Consider the following 22039-nt stretch of genomic DNA (forward strand, 5'->3'; position numbering starts at 1 on the left):
GTCATAACACCTGCTACTCTAGTCACAGACTTTGTCAGCCTCCACAGCAACAATGACCAGGATCAGGATTCAGCGTTCATTTTACATTTCACAATGAAACCTCTGGAGTGGATCAGAGTACTAGGATACAAGTGGTTCAGAGGGGGATATTGTATGAAAGGTGCCTTATAAGGCTGTGATCACATTGGACGCCATTTTCTTGCGATCAAACACAAGGCGCGGCCGTGTACATAGAGATTCGAAAGTGCACAGTGACAGGGTGCAACGAGCGATATGCTCGTTGCATATCTCAGTCGTGGTAAGACCTGCTTGTACAAACAAGGTTTGTCGGAAACTGACAAAATTGGCTTCTCCTCCATTATATATTGGCTTGTTTTGCCGTTGATTTCTCTTCAGATACCTCAGATTTGTAATACTTCCCCTCGGTTGATATGATTGGTCTGTCGTCAAGAAGGTGACATTGAGATCGGTGCGCTCGGTGGCTGGTGGAAGGTGAAACTGAGAAATCAGAGTGCCCGAAAAGGCGCCGCTTCAAAAACAAGAGGCGCGTAGTTTTGAGGATACTGTCACGACAAAACCATTGAAAACGATAGAAAAAAGGTGCAGGCATCGATGTGGCATCGAATGTGATCACAGCCTTAGTGAAGTGCTCCGTCTTCCCCTCTCAGTCCCTAACCAGGGCCAGGACAGGGACGGTATCTGCCGGTCGTGGGGACAGCACCACTACGAGACGTTTGATGGCATCTACTTCTACTACCCTGGGACCTGCTCCTACATCCTGGCCCAGGACTGTCACTCCTCCACACCGCAGTACACCGTCTGGGTAAGACCACAGCCTATAGAAATTTACCTATCTGGAAGCCCTGCCCTCTTTTCTTGATCCTCCAATCACAACTGTTGCTTTCCTCAGACAAACCCGAGGGAAGCAACAGTTGTGATTGGAGGATCGAGAAAAGAGGGTTGGGTTTGAGATAGGTCAGTTGCTTGTTGTTGACTAAAGGTCATATGAGTTATGTGACGCCAGAGGTGTGCTTATTATTTTACAGGAAATAACCTATGCAGTATGAGAAATAAACAAAAAAAAGCATAATGTGTATACTGTTTACTTTTACTCATAGTATACATTCAGATTCAAAATCTTTATTGCCTATATTTATTGTAACGTATAATATAACCGATTGCACCTTTGTTTACACTGTTTATTTTTCTCATATTTTTATATGCAGATCTAATTTTGCCTATATTTACATTTCTACTGTTACCCTGCCCATACCTGTACCTCCCTCCCCCATGCTGCTATAACGGCCACATTTCCCTAAGGGGATCAATAAAAGAATATCTTATCTTATCTTATCTTATAAGGGCTTGTGTCCATGATACATTGTTTCTTTTTCAGGCAGAAAAGTGCTGAAAGGGCGCTTGAAAGCACCAATGACGACAGAAGCACGTTTCTGAAAAGTTCAGAGGTTTTCAGTTTAAAAAGGCAGCTGCATGTTAACATCGGAGCTCTCTGAAAAAAATATGTTGGGCACAACACTTTTTCTGCTGGCCTCCACATGCATCCACATGCATCCACATAAAGTACGCTCTCTCCACATAGATTCATAGTTTTTTGGGGGTTGTGTCCATATAAAGTCACTCAACAACAGAGCGAGTGGAAATACCGACACTTCCTCAAGTGGGTGCCGACAGAGAGAGGCAGAGAACGAGCGAGAGAGAGAGAGGGAGAGAGAGATAGAGAGGGAGAGAGAGAGAGAGAGGGAGAGAGAGAGAGAGAGAGAGAGAGAGAGAGAGAGGGAGAGAGAGAGGGAGAGAGGGAGAGAGAGAGGGAGAGAGAGAGAGAGGGACAGGAGCTTCGGGGAAACACGCATTTACACTCTTACAATACACACACTTACAATATATTTGACTCCCACGCCCTCAATCTCTGTCTCTGTCTCCCAGTGCAGACTGTGGGTGACTGTCACTCAAAGCACATATGGGCGGAGCCCAGCCCAAAACAGCTTGAAATCTTGAAGTGGAAAAATGCTGCTTTAGGCCCTGTTAGACGGAAACGCTAGCAGGTTAATCCGCAATTTTTTTTTTCGGATGTGCCTTTCGTTTATACGGAAACAGCGTTTTTACGGGGTGAAACCGCAAAAAAGTGAGACTACCTTCCAGGGTGGAATTCCTAGAAACGATAAACCTTTGCGCTATCATCTAAACTGTCAAACCGCATAAAACGATGACGAAAGGGTTGTCAAGGCTCTCGTCGCGCGTACTGCTTACATCACAGGCATGCGCCAGTAGCCTAGAAGCGTAAACAAAGCATGTCTGATTCTATCCATGGCGATCACCTGAAGGCTACATTGGCAGTACTTTTAAATACACAAGAATCTGTCCCGCGGCGTGACTGGACCCACTGTCTGTGAGTGACTCTGCTTTGGTCCAATCACATTCCCCACCCACAGTCTGCGAATCAGAGGCAGAGTAGGGCGGGTCTTCACAGCACGTCATGTGACATATGCGCCAATCGTGTGACAGCGGGGCTCAGTCGTCTCGAGTCGTTACAGCCTCGTCTGCACGGAGAATTCCATCCCAAAACGCTAGTCTAAATGCAAAATTAAAAGTGAGACCGCAAGACGACTTTTGCGGTTTCTGTTCAGACTCTCTCCGTCTAAACGTAGCCTTAGAGTACTTGATTAGAAATACAAAACAATGCATTTTTTTGAAAAAAACTTTACAGATGTGTTCCATAGACTCACAGGAATTGTGTAAAGTTGCCCAAATAGTGAAAGGAATAGCAAGACATGTCCCATTTAAATTTGAATCACAGAAAAATACCCTATATGGACACAACCCCCAAAAAAGTATGAATCTACTCAAAAGTCTTTGTTGACTATAAGGCCCTAATGACCTATTGATTGACTAATCGACTGGTCTTTAATGATCAGCTGGTTGGAATGTCATTAACAGGCAGGTGAGGTTGTGTCTTCTGGAATGTCAGGTCAGGTTACAGACCGAGGCTAATCCTTATTAATGAATTTTTATGTACTTTATTCCCTGGTGGTCCCTGATTCTCTCCTTCCCTGCTTTCTCTCTCCCCCCCTCTCTCTACCTCTCTCTCCCTCTCTTGCTCTCTCCCCCCCTCTCTCTCTCTCCCTCTCTCTCTCTCTCTCTCTCTCTCTCTCTCTCTCTCTCTCTCTCTCTCTCTCTCTCTCTCTCTCCCCCCCTCCCCCTCTCTCTCTCTCTCTCTCTCTCTCTCTCTCTCTCTCTCTCTCTCTCTCTCTCTCTCTCTCTCTCTCTCTCTCTCTCTCTCTCTCTCTCTCTCTCTCTCTCTCTCTCTCTCTCTCTCTCTCTCTCTCTCTCCCCCCCCCTCCCCCCTCCCAGATTCACAACAGTAGGTTGTGTGGTGAGGGGAGTGTCTATTCCTGCCCGCGGGCCCTCAGTCTGTTCTTCCCCAATGAGGAGGAGATCCACATCTCAGGATATCAGGTCCACCAGGGAGGCCGCAGGTGTGTACTGAGTGTGTGTGTGTGTGTGTGTGTGTGTGTGTGTGTGTGTGTGTGTGTGTGTGTGTGTGTGTGTATGCTTGTGAGTTTGTGAGCGTGAGCTTGTTATTGTAATTCAGTTTTGTTGTGACCATATACAGGCGTGGGTGGGCACACACTCACGTAGTCGTGCGCGCGCGTGTGTGTGTGTGTGTGTGTGTGTGTGTGTGTGTGTGTGTGTGTGTGTGTGTGTGTGTGTGTGTGTGTGTGTGTGTGTAATATCAGGCTGAGCCTGCCCCAGACAGTGGGCGGTGTGTTTATTGAGCGGCTAGCCGACTACTTGCTTGTGAAGAGCGTGTTCGGCTTCTCCCTGGCCTGGGACGGAGCCTCGGGTGTTTACCTGAAGATGAGCGAGGATCACCAGGGCGCCCCCTGTGGCCTGTGCGGGAACTTCAACCACCTGGCCAGCGATGACCTCACTACAGCCCGCGGTGAGACTGGCCCGACCGCCCCCTCGTCCTTTTTTCCTCTCTCTCAGCACCCACTCGCCACAATTATAATTATTATACACTCAACACATCAGGACGGAGCAGGAATTCTCCCCCCGATGACCGGTAACCTGAGCCATAGCCCCCCCACTGGTCTGAGGAGAGAGGATGAGCTCAGACAACACAGGAGCTCCACTAAACTATTGAAATGATACTGTTATACTGTACACACACAGTTGCAATCTGCTCCAGTCTGCTCCTATTGTCTCACTTTCGCCCAGTCTCATTTTTGATGGCTGATGTAAACATGCATGTACTGGAGACAACTGGAGACCAATGGGAAGCAGAAATGTCTGTGTGTTAGTATTTGTGTGCCTTCAAGTACATTTACTTTATATTTCATTCCTGTGTGTGTGTGTGTGTGTGTGTGTGTGTGTGTGTGTGTGTGTGTGTGTGTGTGTGTGTGTGTGTGTGTGTGTGTGTGTTTGTGTGTGTGTGTGTGTGTGTGTGTGTGTGTGTGTGTGTGTGTGTGTGTGTGTGTGTGTGTGTGTGTATGTGTGTGTGTGTGTGTGTGTGTGTGTGTGTGTGTGAGTGTGTGTGTGTGTGTGTGTGTGTGTGTGTGTGTGTGTGTGTGTGTGTGTGTGTGTGTGTGTTGTGTGTGTTGTGTGTAGGGATTCAGACGGACGAGCCTGCAGTGTTTGGTAACAGCTGGACTGTGGACATGGCTCGCGACAGGAACTGTGCTTCAGTTGACATGGACTTCAGTGGGCCTTGCCAGTCTGAGTCAGACATGGATGTACGAACCACACAACTTTGATTTATTCTATTTAACCTTTATATAAGCAGGCACGTCAATTAAGAACAAATTCTTATTTACAATGATGGCCTGGCGAGAGGATAAAAGGGCCTCTCGAAGGGTAACAGAGGTATCACAGGTATCACAGAGGTAAAGGAAATTAAAACACACATCAAACAAACAACCAAATACAATTACAAAGTATGTAAAACATGAAGCAGAACAGACTAATTACAGTTAAAAGGCTGGATGACAGTTGCAGGTGTGTGTAAACAACTCTGCCATAGAGTCCTTAAAAGTAGTGAGGGTCAATTTGTCCAATTTGTCATCATTTTGCATCTCATTCCAACTGCTGGGAGCAGCAAATTGGAAGGAGGATCGACAAGAAGGAAGTGTTAACATGGGGAACATCTAGCGAGATATGGTGAGCAGCTCTGGTGTTACAGGGAGTAGATGACAATGTAACAGGTATATCAAATAAGGAGGGGTCAGACCAAGGAGGGCTTGGAGGGAAACATTGCTTCTACTCAATAATACACTCTTTACACTGCAGCCAGTTTTACATGTCATTGCAGAGTAAACACACGTGTAACTAATAACATGAATTAGGGTTCTTTTCCATTTAGGCGTGCCAGAGCCATTCCAGTGACCCGGCATAATACCAGGGTCCTGGCACTAAATTAAATGGAACCCTGTTCCACCCCAGGTGAAAATCTGCATAAAATGTATACCTAGGTAAATGGAATATTGCTCCACTTCTACAAGGGCTATTTGCATATTCTTTGTATCTAGGAACATCTATGGACCTCAATGAATGTATTCTCAGTGTCAGACATATTGTGTCTATTACTAGGCTTGCTTAAATTGTGATGAAACAAAGGAAAATATGAATTATGATTTTTCTTTTCATCTTTGACAGTGAATAAAACCATGATAATAATGACCAAACTTAAAAGATTCATTCAGTACCCTCTTGAGATCATGTGTACAAAAGATCTAAGGAAATTAATAAAGGGAAGATGATCAAACTGAAGGTTCTGTATATACAGTACTGAATTCTCCCATCCGGACCAATGCAATTTGAAATATTATTATAGAATATAGAATATATGCTTATACATTACCTTATTATAGCCAATTCGCACATTTATATATATATACATATAGTATCTTTCAAATGGCCGAGTTCAATTTGGATATAGTATCACCAGGCGTGCATAATAACAGATACTGATATTTACTGTAATCGACTGTACTATTTTATTTCGCCCACAGTGTAACCATTTTGAAACTAATTTCAGATCTAATTCTTCCTACATGGTAACAATAGTGTGGGGAAACTGACTGCGTTTCAATATTTGTCAAAAACGTTACCTTTTGTAGCTTATTATCGCGAATCATAACAATTATTGACATAATTCATTCAGAACACTGAACTTTGAACCCCCATAGAACTTGCCAGGAAGTGTAGATCGGAGAAATTCCAACGCTGGCAGATAGCTAGCGATGACCTCTACAAAATGGCAGCAAAAAAGCTTCAATTCCCATGGTTCAACATTTCCATTTCCGGTTCCGGGTCAAATTGGCGATCGCAAATAGAAAACTTAAAATGATATAAGTACACTTTTAACCTATTGCTAAACTATTGCCAACCTAACGTTTTACATTCTACATGTATTTGTGACATAGTAGTGATGATAATACTTTAAAACGGTTGATTTTAAAATCACAAATTATTTTGCATCTTCATAAAAATATGCATATAATTTAATAAGGTCAAAAGGGGTCGGTACCGAGTGGAACAGGTTTTAATGTCATTAGTTACACCTATGATTTACCACGCTATGACATTTAAAAATGTCTGCTGTGAAAAGGGCCTATGCTGGTTGTCACTAAATGGCCAAGCTACGAATTAAAATCAATGACCACAAAAATAATATAAAATTTATATATTTTGTATCTATCTTTGGTTAGGATGGGATGTTAGGGTTATTCAGATACAATTTAATTTGTGTGGGCCATCCAATAATATATCTTTGTTAATGTTAGCCATGCTGTGGTCCCTATAAACCGGTCCTCTGCAGTAAAGAGTGTCTCTTTCATCCTGGAATAGCATAATGGATCAGAAGAGTGTTCCATGCGTGTCTGTTAGCCTCTTGTGTGCGTGCAGGGTGTTCTGATCAGTATTGATGTGCAGGGTGTTCTGATCAGTATTGATGTGCAGGGTGTTCTGATCAGTATTGATGTGCAGGGTGTTCTGATCAGTATTGATGTGCAGGGTGTTCTGATCAGTATTGATGTGCAGGGTGTTCTGATCAGTATTGATGTGCAGGGTGTTCTGATCAGTATTGATGTGCAGGGTGTTCTGATCAGTATTGATGTGCATGTGTTCAGGACGCCATAGAAAAATGCAGCGCGCTTCTCTTCTTCCCGTTCCTGTCCTGCCATGAAAATATTGACCCCAATCCATTTGTGGCCAGCTGCGTCTCCGACCTGTGTGGGTAAGTAAAGAGACATCTGTCTGCAAAATCAGGGCATCTGCGGGGTATTAAAATGTCTTAAAGAGTATTAAATGATAATTCTCAATTTAAAGCCTTAAAAGGTATTTTAAGTCTTACATTTAATTTGCACAGGTATTGTATTTTTTGGGAGGCAGCCTGGCTGTCGGGAGATTAAATAATATTGAATATATGAAATGTATATAATGTATTCAAGTCGTTGTTTTTTGCGAGGCTACCGGGAGCTTGGTGTGTCTGGCGAGAGCTTATGGAACGTGCAAGGATTTAAATTGGCGCGTAAGTGCCACAAGTGCAGCCGCCAGTTTAGTGTGGTCGTGAAATTGGTATTACATTTAGCTCCAAGTGCTATTAAAAAGGTCTTAAAAAGTCTTAAATTGAACTTGTTCAAACCTGCAGAAACCTAAATACACTACACACATAAAATGTAGTCTATTTATCTATGTATCTTTCCCCTCTTCCTCCTGTGTTGTAATCAGTGGGATCCAGATTCATACCTTTAAATAGAAATATGAGTCATATAGCTCCAGCTGTAGTGACCATGATGTTGTTGATGTTTGTGTGTGTCCCCCCCCCCACCCCACCCACTCAACCACCTCCAATGTACAGTTTTTATGTCAAATGTATATACTCTCTTTTTTTAGACGCTTTTTGTATCACAAACAGTACTGTATTTGTAAATCTGGTATGTCATAAATGTATAGATGTAGCAGTACTGTCTATCTGTATGTCATGTATGTCATATATGTTATGATGAATTGAAAATGGGGGACCCTGATGTAAACAAGACGAAAGTCTTTCTTTGGTCTGCATCCCCTTAACAATTGTGTGTATTGAGCTGTACTGTATTGTACCCATTCTGCAATCTGTTAATACAATTTTCAATCAATCAATCAATCAATTTCAGATCTGATGACGAGGAGACATTCTGTCGGGCGCTGGTCGAGTACACTAGGGCCTGCTCTCATGTGGGCTACCCAGTGCGAGAGTGGAGGGACAGCTTCCCATCCTGCAGTAAGTAACACAGACTGTCCTGTCATGGTTGGATCGTGGTGAGAAATTATCCTTTAACCTTAGCTTTGGCAAAGATTGTGTTTAATTATTAATGTGCAAGTGTTAAATATGTCCTGGAGTAATCTGGTGGTCAAAATGGTTGTCACTACATAGCTTATTCAGGGCTTTCCTGAGTCGCAACTAGGGGGTGGTCCGAAGGGAGGCAAAAATATTTGCAATAAAGCCATTTGCTAACATAATTTCAATAAAATAGCAAACAAAAGTTCCAAATAAAGTATTTGTTTATTTATTTAATTAAAACGTTCCTTAACTAAATCTGCGCCATCCACGTATAGATACATGTTTGCTCGCCATGCGTTGAACGCCAATCACGTATATATACGTTATTAGATTGTTTGATCTTTTTCCTTTGATCCCCACGCTACAGACTCACCCGGAGCGATCGGAATCATTTTGGCACAGCCACATACACTTGAACTGCAATGCCGATCGAATATCACCAGATGGCAGTATCGTCTACCATTTGAACTCGGATAGGAAGGCAGCATTATTGTCATTGAATGCATCGAGGCATCGAGACTGGCTCTGTGGGGAGGAGCTCTTCCAAAGCAATCGCAAGCAGATCCGCTCGCCTCAAAACCTAGTGTATACGTGTAATTACATATAAACTTGTAATTGCGATCGCAGATGGGATCATTGGAATTATTCTTTTTGGATTACCTTCTGGCTACGGTAAGGACCCCCTATGTCTATTTTACCAAACGTGGAACATGTTTATGTAACTATCACAGTGGCTTACTGTACCGGTCATAAACAAGGCTTTTTCTAACGATCGGATTTTTGGGGTAAGACTACCCCAAAGATTTGGCGGTTCAGGGAATCAACCAGAACGATTCGGGCTTATTGCACATAAAGTGTCCTATCTCGCGATCTATGGAAAAAGACTGGATTCTGGTTCAGCATGTAATAAACTACAAACTACAGTGTGTAGAAACAAACGCCTTTTTACATGCTGTACTGCAAATAGTGTCTGTCAAATGAGCCGTACCATTTTCCCCATAGCTATAATATAGAATATACAAATAGCTCCACAAAGATCATGAATTATCGCGAAAACAGTCATGAAAAGCCGGCCTACTAACCGCAGGATGCACGGCCAGCGTGGCAGAGAAAGAGTTAAGCACATGCGCATTGTCATAGTGGCACTGCGCGCCTATACCATTGTTTAGGGAAAGCCCTGCTATTCTCACACCAGTGAGAGATTCCTGAATCCTCTGAGGACCGAGATATTCTTGGCTTCATGTCACAGTTAATCCCATGGCTTCTTGGGTGAGAAAACCTCCCCTCTCCTCCGGCTCACCGCACCACAAAACGATAGAGTTGATCCAAGGCTTATGCTGATTAAGCTTCTCAGCTTTCAGGACAAGGTGAGAATCATCCTGTCTTGCCAGTGGCGTTTAAAGGTACTTACGTATACGTATATCCCGATTTCAGTGCTGAATTGAGGAAGAGGAGGTGTTGTTTGACACAGTTAAACAGAGACTCTGTGAACTTAATTTGAAATACTCTCTCCTGGATCCGTGCACACTGAGTGTCATTGTCGATGGCAGAACCCAACCTGACCCAATCTGTCACAAAGCCTCTGATCTTTCATGTTCCCATGAACTTTCCATCGTAAGAATAATGAATGTGGTTAGTTGAAGCATACAACCCGAGTTATAGCATCTCCCGCTTTTTGTATTTGGTCGCTTAAACTCAACATTTTGGTTTATTTATTCATTTATTGGACTACTTGTTTATCTCCGCTGGAAAACAACTAGGTTTGAGCAGTGGTGCAGCAGGACTTGATCCAAATAATTAAAGTAGTAACATTCTTGATCCAAATATTTATAGACCCACTGTATATCAATAACTCTTTATTTAACTCTTAACTCTTATTTACACAATATAAAACAATGTGTTATCCTTAACACATTCTGCGCCACGCAGTATGCCCATCTATACCACTCTCTGCCAGTGCTGTAACCCTATGGAGTGGCTCACCTTCTTTGCAGGGCTATAACTTTTTAAATATTATAGCTATATCGACATTACTATGGCCCATTCAACATCGGGTATCTATCGTTCCGGATGTGGGAACGTTATATTTTTCCATTCATACATTGTCGTGTTAGTACCGTCGTGAATATAAGTATGTTTTTAGACTGTATAGCAGTAATTCCTAGAACGCGCGTTATAGGCCCAGACGCGTATTATACATAATCGATTGGCGTTTCGTTCCTATACACGCTATATTAAAAAATTCAAATGCATATGATCGCTATACATTATGCTCCATCATGCGTGAAGGAAAGGGGGGGGGGGTCGTTTATGATTCCTTGATTGTCACTAACGGCTTTCTTTAGTACGACACCATACGTTGATCGGATAGATTGCAATGAAATAAATGGACAATCGAGATGGAATTAACGTTAGATTCCTCTTACCTGTGGCCGATGCGTCTGGTGAAAAGAAAATCCAATTATTTGATGTCGATCTGCTATATCCATTTTCCGTTTGTATGATGCAATAAACGCCGAAAAAGCATATTGATTCTTGCGTCTCGAAAGGGATCCCATACACTGGAGTGTGTATCTTGATCCACGTTACAAGATATCTCTGCCGGAGGATTTTCCCCAATGCACAGAGCGCCACATCCAGTTTAGAGTGGAGTGCAACTCGCCCAAAATCCACGAGGCGGCGGTATTGAGGTGTTGAAATATCAGACAGGGTCCAGCTGGCTCCCGGAGCCTTCCTGGATGAATTATGAATGCCAATAGCGAATAAAGGAAATAACGATCATAAAAACAAGTAAACTCGTTGTTGGCGCTCTTCAATTGGCGGGCAATAACGAGTAAACTCGTTTTTGGCGCAATATGTGTTAAAGGGAGTAAGTCTGATTTATTTGTTAAACAAAGAGGTGTACCTCAGGGTTCAACACTGGGTCCACTTATTCTCTCTATTTTTATTTACTATATTTATTTATTTCTACTTTAAATTTGTTATCTAATTCTTCTGTTCAACTATATGCAGATGCTACTGTTATGTATACCTCTGAACCTCATGTATTGCAAATCCACAATGTCCTTCAATCGGATTTCAATATCTTACAAAACTGTCTCAATTGTTGATTGTTGTTTTGTTTTTGTCTTTCCTTAATTACCTTAATATTTTCGTTCCGTTTTCTTGTTTTTAATTTTGTATTACATGTTAGGACCCCCTCGAAAACGAGATGGTTAATCTCAAGGGGGTTTAATCCTAATAAATAAACTTGTATAAAACAATCCATCAACATGTGTGTGAGCTTAACTAAATGTAACACCTCTATTTAACTGAAGGTTAGTCCTTGAGGTCATCTAGTCATTATTTAGAAGACCAGATTCATTCATCTAGATTTAATTCCATTGGTTTGGTTTAGTCCAATATAAAATGTGATGAATCTTAATGTGGAAGTCATGTTTTTGTGTTGGTGTAGATGACGGCTGTGAGGAGAGCTTTGTCCATAGAGACTGTATCAGCTGCTGTCCGCCCACCTGTACATTTGAGAAGGAGTGCCTTGGAACCAACCTGCACTGTCTGGATGGTTGCTACTGTCCCAATGGTATTTCAAACACGCACAACCACCCAATATCAGCTGTCACGTTCAGAATCATTTCATTCATTTCTTTACATTGAGCACTTTCACACCTAGTGTATGTTTGTAAATTAACCTTTATTTGCAGCCTTTCATTGGTTTGGTTTCACATCGCTGATTGACACACAAAAAAGGGAGCCATACTTTATAAACAAAGCCCTGTGATTCGTGTATTTGACAACATTTTCAAGCCTAGTGTAGCGGACATACAGGAACAAACAGAATTTTGCGTATTTGACTTGACAAATGTTACTACCCGTGAATACCATGCAGGTGCAGTTGTTTGGTGCATACGCAAGTTCAGTTGACCGATCTCAAACCCTGCCCTCTTTTCTTGATCCTCCAATCATTCATTCATTCATTCATTCAATCTTTATTTAATCTCGAAGGATCATTGAGAGCAAGCTCTCATTTACAATGAAATAGAGAAATACAACACATAATACATACAGAAGAAGAACATATAGAAACAGAAAGTCAACATTTGTCCAAGAGTTGTTGATAAAGCTAGGGTGCAGAGTCATTAGAAATGTTATTTTCTATACCTTATATATTGTTATTTGTATAAGATATATATTTACTCTGTTTATTTACCTGATAGTATTTTATTATTCGCCCTTTTTCATATGCAAGTTCTTTTCCATCCAGGACTGACTGGCCATTGCAGGTGAGGGAGTTACTTAGTGCTGCACACTGCTGTTTCTGCTCCTCAGTGGAGAGCTTAGGGAAGTTGATAAGCACCCCAATCTGTATTTTTATACCAAATTCAAGTTCACGGTCAACTTGGATAAACTGCTTGTAAAACCTAAACAATGTATTGTACAATGAAGTGATGTACATATTTATTTTCAGAACAACCTGGGCTATCAGAATATATATGACTCAGTTATGTCACATTGATTGATTGATTGAAAACTTTATTAACAGATTGCAGAATGGGTACAATACAGTACAGCTCAATACACACAATTGTTAAGGGGATGCAGACCAGAGAAAGACTTTCGTCTTGTTTCCACCAGGGTCCCCCATTTTCAATTCATCAGGACATATATGACATACATGACATACAGATAGTCAGTACTGCTACATCTATACATTTATGACATACCAGATTTGCAAATACAGTACTGTTTGTGATACAGAAGGAGTCAAGAAAAGGGAGTATATACATTTGACGTAGAAACTGTACATTGGAGGAGGTTGGGTGGGGGGGGTTGGGTACACTGGGATATTGACAACCATACTGGGTAATTTACATTGGAGGTGGTTGGGGGGGGGGGGGGGGCACACTGTATAAACAAGCAAAACTGTACATTGAGGGGGGGGAGACTCTGTACAAACAAACAAAATTGTACATTGGACTATTGACAAAACCATACTAGGTAAATGACTGTACATTGGAGGGGGTTGGGTTAGGATATTTACAGGGGCCAGTGTTGAATTGCAGTCTCCCGTAGGTGTCTCTTGAGAGAGGTTTTGAAAGTGGGTAGTGATCCACATTCCTTTACAGCTTTGGGTAGGGCGTTCCACATTGATGTGGCATAATTGCGAAACGTGTTTAGTCCCTTATTTGAGCCGAATCTGGGTTTAACATGATTTGTGGAGCTCCCTCTGGTGTTGTGATCGTGGTATTCACTGACCTTTGGGAAGTATTTTGCCATGTACATGGGTACCTTGGTCGTGTATGAATGTAGTATGTATTTATATCACTATATATACAAATAAACTAAAAACGGTAATAGAATATCACACAATTTTATTAAAAAAAACATAGAGAATAATAATAAATAAACAACAAACCTCCACCCTGTATTGTACAATGAACAACCCTGTATTGTGCAATATCACTATATATCAAAAAGAATTATGCACATTTATAAAAAAAAAAAAAAAAAACTATTATAAATAGGTGTCCAACCTCATGGTTGTATCTGCCTGTTCTGTACAATATCACAACAAAAAAGTATGTAAATGTTTTATAAAAACTAAATAGAGCCATAAATCGAGCAATGGCCCTCATGGTTGTATCATATTTACTTCTATTTACATTGGTTCTTCAGAAAGATCACTGTAAAACTATAATTGAAATAAATAAATTATATATCACATGGGCAGTGTTGGGAAAGTTCACTTTCTACATGAACTAGTTCAGTTCTCAGTTCAGAAATATGTGCGTCCAAACGATACCACTGAAAATGTGAGCACAGAAAGACTGAAAATTCTGTAACGCTGCCACAAATGTACAAAATAAACGTCCTTCCTTTTTTTGGCTCCGCTCTTTTAACCCCCACCGACAAGAAGTGTTATTGTTGTTATCGCAAGTTTCCAAAAGACAGGAGAGAAACACCGCGGCTCACATGAGCTGCTCGCACACACACGCAGACACTATAGGGTGACCAAATCCGTATGATCCAAATGCAGGACAGCATGTCGATTTTGCGGGACATTTGTTGAAATTGCGGGACAGTAATGAATATGCATGCAAGAATCATGTTTACATAATGTGTTCATAATTTTGATAAAAATATAAGCATTTAATGTATTAAAAACACAATATTGTTGCGTCTTAATTGCTTATTATACTCATAATTATATAGAAGACCATACCATGCAATCCAACAAGCTGTTAAATAACCTACAGACAGCGATGGTACTGACTCCTAGAGGTTCCGAGTCATATGGCTATAGTTAAGATGTACATGTACCCTGTGTGATCTCTCTTGTAATGTGATACTGAAGTGCATACATTGTCTACACTGGCTTCCTTGATTCTAAACCTGTCCAGAACACTACAAAGTTAAACATTTTCATTCAATAATAATCTGACAAAATTGTACAATTATTAAAATGATAATATATATTTTTTCCCCCTTTTTTCCGTTTTTCTCCCATCCCAATGTTAGTCGTTATGCCAATTCCCAATCCCCTTCCTGGTCGTTGCGCACTCTACCCCCTACCGTCGGTCCAGGAGGGCGGAGACTATCACATGCTTCCTCCGACACATGTGTACCCAGCCCACCGCTTCTTTTCACCTGGCAGCGCAGACTCTCACTGGGAGAGTGTAACGTGTGGAAGGTCACACTACCTCTCCTAGATCCTTCCCTTGCTGTGCAGGCGCCCCGACCAAACTGTAGGAGTCGCTGTTTACAACAACCAGGACCCACCCTCGCCGGGTTTCCCACCCGCTAACATTGCCAATTGTGTTAGTATGGACGGTCGGCCAACCCGGAAGCACCACAGCTGGATTCGATCCCACTGTCTCTGTGGTGGTAGACAGATGCTTAGTCCGCTGCGCTACCCGGCCGCCCAAAATTATAATCCTTTTAATACTTTTTTTTTATCATATATACATTTAAAAAAAAATGTATTCAATTAACATGTTAAATGTAAATAGATCACAGGTATATACAGGATGGATATAATAATATGAGTAGCATGAGTAGGCCTACAAAGAGTGTTATCCTGCTTAAGTGAAATACATAAACAAATTAAAACAGCAGTGAACAATAGGAAACAACTATTTAAAAAAGTGCCTATGGGGAACATAGGACTAGAAATGCGCCTTTGCGTTGTGCCTCCGAAGGTTTCAGCACCATGGAGACCACCATAGTGCACGTACAGGTAGTTAGTGCTTGAGTAATTTATATTATTACTGGGCCGTGCAGCTTCAATTAGAGCCTTCTGACCAAGAGCATATTTATAAAAATCTTGACATGATAGAGAGAAATTTGCTTTGACTTGAATTTCAGTTACCTCAATGGCGACATTCAGCCTGTTGCCTGCATGATGCGCGCAGTTGTGAATGATGTGGGCAAGACAGTTTGCCTTCACAATGCTGTCGTGGTCATTGTGAAGCTTTCTGTACACAGATTTGTGTTTTCCATAGTTAACACTAGCATTATCCGCATCATATGCAGATATGCGGTCTAAGCCCAGACCATTTTGACGAAGCCTGCTCGTGATCTGGCTGTGGATTGCGTCTGCCGTTTCATTAGTCCAAGCTCGGGAGTCCAATAGCACACGGCGAGTGGGAAGAGTTTGGTCATCCCGTGATTACACGCATCAGATGTGATGAAATAGAATGGCACTGGTAGGCCTAGTCATAACATAAACAGCTTGCGCCAGGTGCTATGTGTATAGTATATGCGCTCGCGCTGGTTAGACTAGGCTATGTAACGTACATTACTTGCGGTGCATTAGTGCATAGTTGGAGATTAATGAGAGGACAAAAGCAATAATGATTAATATATAAAAATTGTTTATTGAAATACAGGACACTTATTGAAATGCGGGACATTTTTCTTCTATTGCGGCATGCGGGACAAAGGGCTAAAGAACGGGACTGTCCAGCACAAATCGGGACGTTTGGTCACCCTAGCAGACACACTGCCTCCCCCCTCTCTCTCTCTCTCTGAATGAAACGGAATGCATTTAGGTATCACTCCGGATTGGAATCACGTTTCAACCAACAGCACTAACGTTGCTGTCATGAGCCTACAGTGATCAAATAAATAAAACGTCCAACTCGCGCAACGACTCTGCAAAAAAATTGAGTCCCGTGGATATTATTGTGAGAGATAATTCATATATGATAAATATTATGAAAGCCAATGTGTTTAGAAGGAGGGGGGACAGTCTGACAAGTCTCTGCGGGGGTCTAAACCCTATTCAAAGCACACCCTCTCTATCTCTGAGTGTGTGTGTGTGTGCGCATGCGTCTATGTTGCGTGTATGTGACGTAGCTGTGTGTGTGTGTAGTTATCTGGAGAACCGGGATAATTACAGACATACAATCTATCAAGAATTAAACCTATTTACAAGTCATATTAAGTTTTGCAAATAAGGTAACAGATGTAGAACCATTTCTCTATTTTGACAGATTTTTGAAATGCGCAACAATTTGGGCATTTCTGAGGAATCCTCTCTGCGATTTTCACACGTTTGTTCTACCGTATGCGGGAGCAAACAGGAGTTCCGACCCCCAAGGGTTTTAAAGTGCATTGCAAAACAGTCCATGTTTCTGGGTCACATAAGCTTGAAGCAGATTCATTCCAGCTGACGCAACAGTTGTAATTGGAGGATTGAGAAAAGGGGGCAGGGCTTGAGATAAGCCAAATCAACCAAACCAAGGGTGCAGAATCTTTGGGGTTCTATTCACCCATGATTCAGCTCCAGAACTGGTTCTTTCCCTCTCCAATCCTCTCTCCCGTAGGTCTGATCCTACAGAATGGGACGTGTATCGCTGTGTCTCAGTGTCCATGCGTGTACCATGGGACTTCCTATACACAAGGACATGTGCTGGAGCAGGGCTGCAGTGTGTGGTGAGTGTGTGCAATGTGATGCTACAGACTAATAGATGTTATATTGTCCTAACTTGTGTGTCCTTCCTGTCTACAGCGTGATGTTAGAGTCTATACTAGCTGTAATATTGTCCTAACCGGTCCTCCCTGTCTGCAGTGTGTGTATGGGAGGAGTGTGGAACTGCACGGAGAACAACTGTACAGGTGACTTCAACCTTTGCTGTTCAGATCAATTAGTTCAAGAGGCGAGTGTCCAGGGCAATACAGATTGATCAATACTAACCGCCCACCCGCCCCCTCTCTCTCTTCCTCTCTCTCCCTCCCCCCTCTCTCTCTCTCTCTCTGTCTCTCTCTCTCTCTCTCTCTCTCTCTCTCTCTCTCTCTCTCTCTCTCTCTCTCTCTCTCTCTCTCTCTCTCTCTCTCTCTCTCTCTCTCTCTCTCTCTCTCTAGCTGAGTGTTCTGTGGTAGGGGATGTGTTTGTGACGTCGTTCGACGGCAGGATGTTCCTGCAGCCAGGGGCGTGTCAGTACGTTCTGGCCAAAAGCCGCAGCAGCAGCAGATTCACTGTTACACTGCAGTACACCACCTGTGCAGAGGTATCGTGCACACACACACACACACACACACACACACACACACACACACACACACGCACGCACGCACGCACGCACGCACGCACGCACGCACGCACGCACGCACGCACGCACACACACACACACACACACACACACACACACACACACACACACACACACACACACACACACACACACACACACACACATTCATATACACACACATTTTCACACATACACACACACACTGCAGTATTTTTACCTGGAGGTAACCTTCTCTCCTGTCTGGCTTGTGTGTTTGCAGCAGCAGGTGTGTATCCAATCAGTGACGGTGGTGTTGGATGAGGATGTGAGTCGTCAGGTGACTTTGACCAGAGAGGGGGAGGTGCTTATCGGAGTAAACCCGGCACCTGTCCTGCCCTATACAGATGGTAGGGATGACTACGGCCCTAATGACGCGGCACGTGGGAGATGATATTCTTTACTCAGCTTTGGCAGGATAGTATTTTAAGTGTCATGGTCCAGCTATAACCTCCAGTTTCTTTTCTCTTTTAGCTGCAACCAGCAGCCTACAGTAGTGCCCTTTGTTTTCATGTGATGTCATAATCTCCACCGGTAGCCATTATCAGCTCTTAACCTCTTGAGCCCTAGCCCTATTTTCTGAAAATCCGCCTTAAAATACATACCTAAGTAAATGGAAGATTGCTCCACTTCTACAGGGTCCATGTGCATGTTCTTGGTATTTAGGGTCATCTATGGATCTCAGGGATTGTATTTCCAGTGTCAGAAATATTGTGTCTGTTACTAGGCATGAGTACATTGAACAAATCTTTTTTGTATCTTGTGATGGTGAATAACACCATGCTAAAATTGACCAGACATGAAAACCGCACCTTCTTGAGATCACGTGTACATTAATAAAGGGAAGATGATTAAACAGAAGGTTTTGTAGATACAGTAGTTTCAAGTTTCTTTATTAGTTGTCATACAAAAGTACAGAATACTTTTATATAAAATGCTTCTTTCTGTTTTGCTCCAGATATTGTGCTAGATAAAAATAGATAAGTATAAAATAAGTATAATAAGTATAAAATAGAAGTCAAGTATGTAGAAAAAAGTGTTCAATATACATATATACAATATACAATGCAGAGTAGAAAAGTAACTGAGTTACAATACAATATACAGTACAATGCAGAAATGGGATGGGGTACAATTTAGGTACAATTTACAGTAAGGTGTAATGAGGTATGAGTTGTAGTGCAAATTATTTACCAATGAATATAAAGTGTGTTAAGTGTCTAAAGTGGGTAAAGTGGGTGCTGCAGTGAGTTGTTTGTTTAAAGTGTGTGCATGTGGATGTGTGTGCTGTGAGTGTATTTGATGGTTTGTTACATAGTGTTATTGTCATTTAGCATCCTGATGGCCTGAGGATAGAAGCTTCTTCTGAGTCTCTCTGTGCTTGACATGAGACTCCGGTATCGCTTGCCTGACCGCAGCAGTTCAAAGAGGCAGTTGTTTGGGTGGCTGTAGTCTTTGATTATTCTCTTAGCCTTACCCATGCACCGCTTGTTGTAAATGTCTTGGAGAGTGGGAAGCCCACCTCCAATTGTGCGTTCGGCTGAACGGGCCACCCTCTGTAGTCTGCTACGGTCTTGTGCGGTGATATTCCCAAACCAGGAGGTGATATTGCCAGTCAGGATGCTCTCTATTGTGCATGAGTAGAAGTTCTTAAGGATCTTCTGACTCACTTGGAACTTCCTTAGGCGCCTAAGGAAGTAGAGGCGTTGCCGTGCCTTCTTGATAACACTGTCAATGTGTGTGGTCCATGTCAAGTCCTCGGATATGTGGACTCTGAGGTACTTAAAACTGTTCACTCTCTCAACCGGTGCCCCATCGATGCTGAGAGGGCTGTAGTCCCTGACCCCCGACCTCCTAAAGTACTGAATTCTGCCATCCGGACACATATAATATAGAATATCAGGCCTATAAATGACCTTATTATGGCCAAGTCGCACATCTATGGATTGGGCCAAATCTCCCCTTTCCAATGGCAGAGTTAGTATCACCAGGCATGATTCACAAACCGTGAATGAAATCTACTGTAAGTACAGTTACTTTTTATAATGTACATTTCTCCACCATTCTTCATCAGATTGCAACGCCGTTTTTTGCTAGACGTTCACAGAAAGGTAGAGAAACTAACTGTGTTCTGTTTTATGGCAATAACGTTCAGGTTTGTGGGAGATAATCCAGAAAAATAAGAGAAATAAAAATGTTAATCCAGAAGTCAGATGATTGACAGGGGCTGGTGTGAACTGGGTCGTGTAGTTTTTAGAAATTCGAAGCCTGTCGAAAGCCCTGGGTCTCTTCCTTCAAAAGACTACACTCACTTTTGGCTGCGCCACTTCCTCCCGTCAATATGGGCCGGTTTCCGACTCAATATAAGATTTCTATAATCTTATATTTCACTAATGTAACCTGAGGGACACTAGGACCCAGGAGTTCCCTGGCCAGGTACTGCTAGCCTATGAAAAGGGAAGTCGTGTGAGACTTTTGTCAAGCTCACGTTTGTTCTCGTCCGTCTGGATTGGCGCTACAGGTGATGCACTAACAGAGCAACAGAGTTCGTTCCTGGGAGCCGTGTTGATACAGCCTCAAGCTCCCGATTTCCAGCCAGCAACTGCTCTCCCAGGAACGAGGAAGGGTCCAACCACATCAAGGACGTCTACACAAAATATAGGGCTTTGGGCGGCTAGGTGGCACAGTGGGCAAGGCGCTCGCCACTAATGCAGGAGATGCTGGGTTCAAGCCCAGCTCTCTGCATTGCTACCAGCTTGGCTGGTCATTCATACTAACACAATTGGCAGTGTTAGGGGTGGGAAGCTGGTGGGTGGGGATCGGACGTTGTAGACAGCGACTCCTACAGGTCGGTTGGTGCGCCTGCGCAGCAGAATCAGGAAGCAACGGGGGCGGCGTGTCCCTCCCACGCAGACCCTCGCCGCTGAGAGATTGCGCTGTGCAGGTGAAAAGATGCGACGGCTGCCTCCTCGTGTACCGGAGGGGACACGTGATGCAAGGCTTCGTCCACATTGCAACCGGCCGGTGGGAGGCATGGCCTAACAGCATTCGAGACAGGGGAGGGTAGAATTGGACAATACGAAATTGGGATGGGAGAAAAATTGAAAATGGGAGAAAAAGTATATAAAAAAAAGAATATATATATATAGGGCTTTAAATTGGAGGTCGGAAATGGTGGAACAGATCTATCAATACAAGTGTTTAGTCTGCTCATACCTTAAAACCGTGGGGCAGCACGAACTCCGTTGCTCTGTTAGTGCATCACCTGTAGCGTCAATTCAGACGGACGAGAACAAACGTGAGCTTGACCAAAGTCTCACACGACTTCCCTTTTCATAGGCTAGCAGTACCTGGCCAGGGAACTCCTGGGTCCTAGTGTCCCTCAGGTTACACTAATAACAGTTCAAATCATTGGTAAACAAACGTAATGCTGAAAATATACACGTTGACTGCTGTTTTGACAGGGTTAGGGTCTTTACTCTTGGCTACATTTGAAAAAGAAATGCAACATTATTTGATACATTCTGAATACATTTGGGGAAAGAAACGCTACTTAATGTCATACAGTCTGGAGAGATGGATTTATGGCGTGATGTCATTTGCGGTCCAGTACCGGTCCGCTCGGGCTTAAGAGGTTAATAAGCTTTATTTATTTATATTTATTTATTTAACCTCTTTAGCCTGAGTGGTCCATCGGCGGACCGTAAATGACATCACGTCATAAATCAATCTCTCCAGACTGTATGCCATTAAGTAGCGTTTATTTCCCCAAATGTATCCAAGAGTAAAGACCCTAACCATGTCACAACAGCAGTCATAGTGTATATTTTCAGCAATACGTTTGTTTACCAATAGGTTCAAGTGTTATTTGTGAGATTTTAGTTTATCAAATGTCTTAAAGGGGAACTATCTTATAAATGGCATTTTCCAGTGTTTAGCTTTATTTTCTAGCTATGTGGACTTATATTAATAGGATCTATGTCTCTAATTCTAATTTTGGCGCATTCTTCCAATTCTCATCTCACAATATTGTCCCTCACTCAAGTGAGTCATCTGTAATTTAGCGTACCTTTGACGTCAAAAGTTTCTCATCTGCATAATAACGCCCGCCCCCTCTATGATGTAG

The 22039-nt window shown here is 42.6% G+C and overlaps 1 protein-coding gene across 1 annotated transcript in view; it reads left to right on the top strand.

The window, feature by feature from the left end:
- The window catches only part of otogl (otogelin-like), a gene marked incomplete at both ends in the record, with an annotated part of 152222 nt that overhangs the window by 11830 nt on the left and 118353 nt on the right, over positions 1 to 22039 (top strand). Inside the window, 11 exons of the mRNA XM_084335231.1 lie at positions 669 to 823; positions 3370 to 3494; positions 3756 to 3961; positions 4630 to 4754; positions 7149 to 7255; positions 8178 to 8284; positions 11799 to 11924; positions 17170 to 17278; positions 17415 to 17461; positions 17708 to 17853; positions 18137 to 18263. Of these exons, the coding sequence (XP_084191357.1) occupies positions 669 to 823; positions 3370 to 3494; positions 3756 to 3961; positions 4630 to 4754; positions 7149 to 7255; positions 8178 to 8284; positions 11799 to 11924; positions 17170 to 17278; positions 17415 to 17461; positions 17708 to 17853; positions 18137 to 18263 (1380 nt within the window). The remainder of the gene's footprint in view (positions 1 to 668; positions 824 to 3369; positions 3495 to 3755; positions 3962 to 4629; positions 4755 to 7148; positions 7256 to 8177; positions 8285 to 11798; positions 11925 to 17169; positions 17279 to 17414; positions 17462 to 17707; positions 17854 to 18136; positions 18264 to 22039) is intronic.

Source organism: Notolepis coatsorum (genome assembly GCF_963971535.1).
Source record: "Notolepis coatsorum genome assembly, chromosome: 18".
NCBI lineage: Eukaryota > Metazoa > Chordata > Actinopteri > Aulopiformes > Paralepididae > Notolepis > Notolepis coatsorum.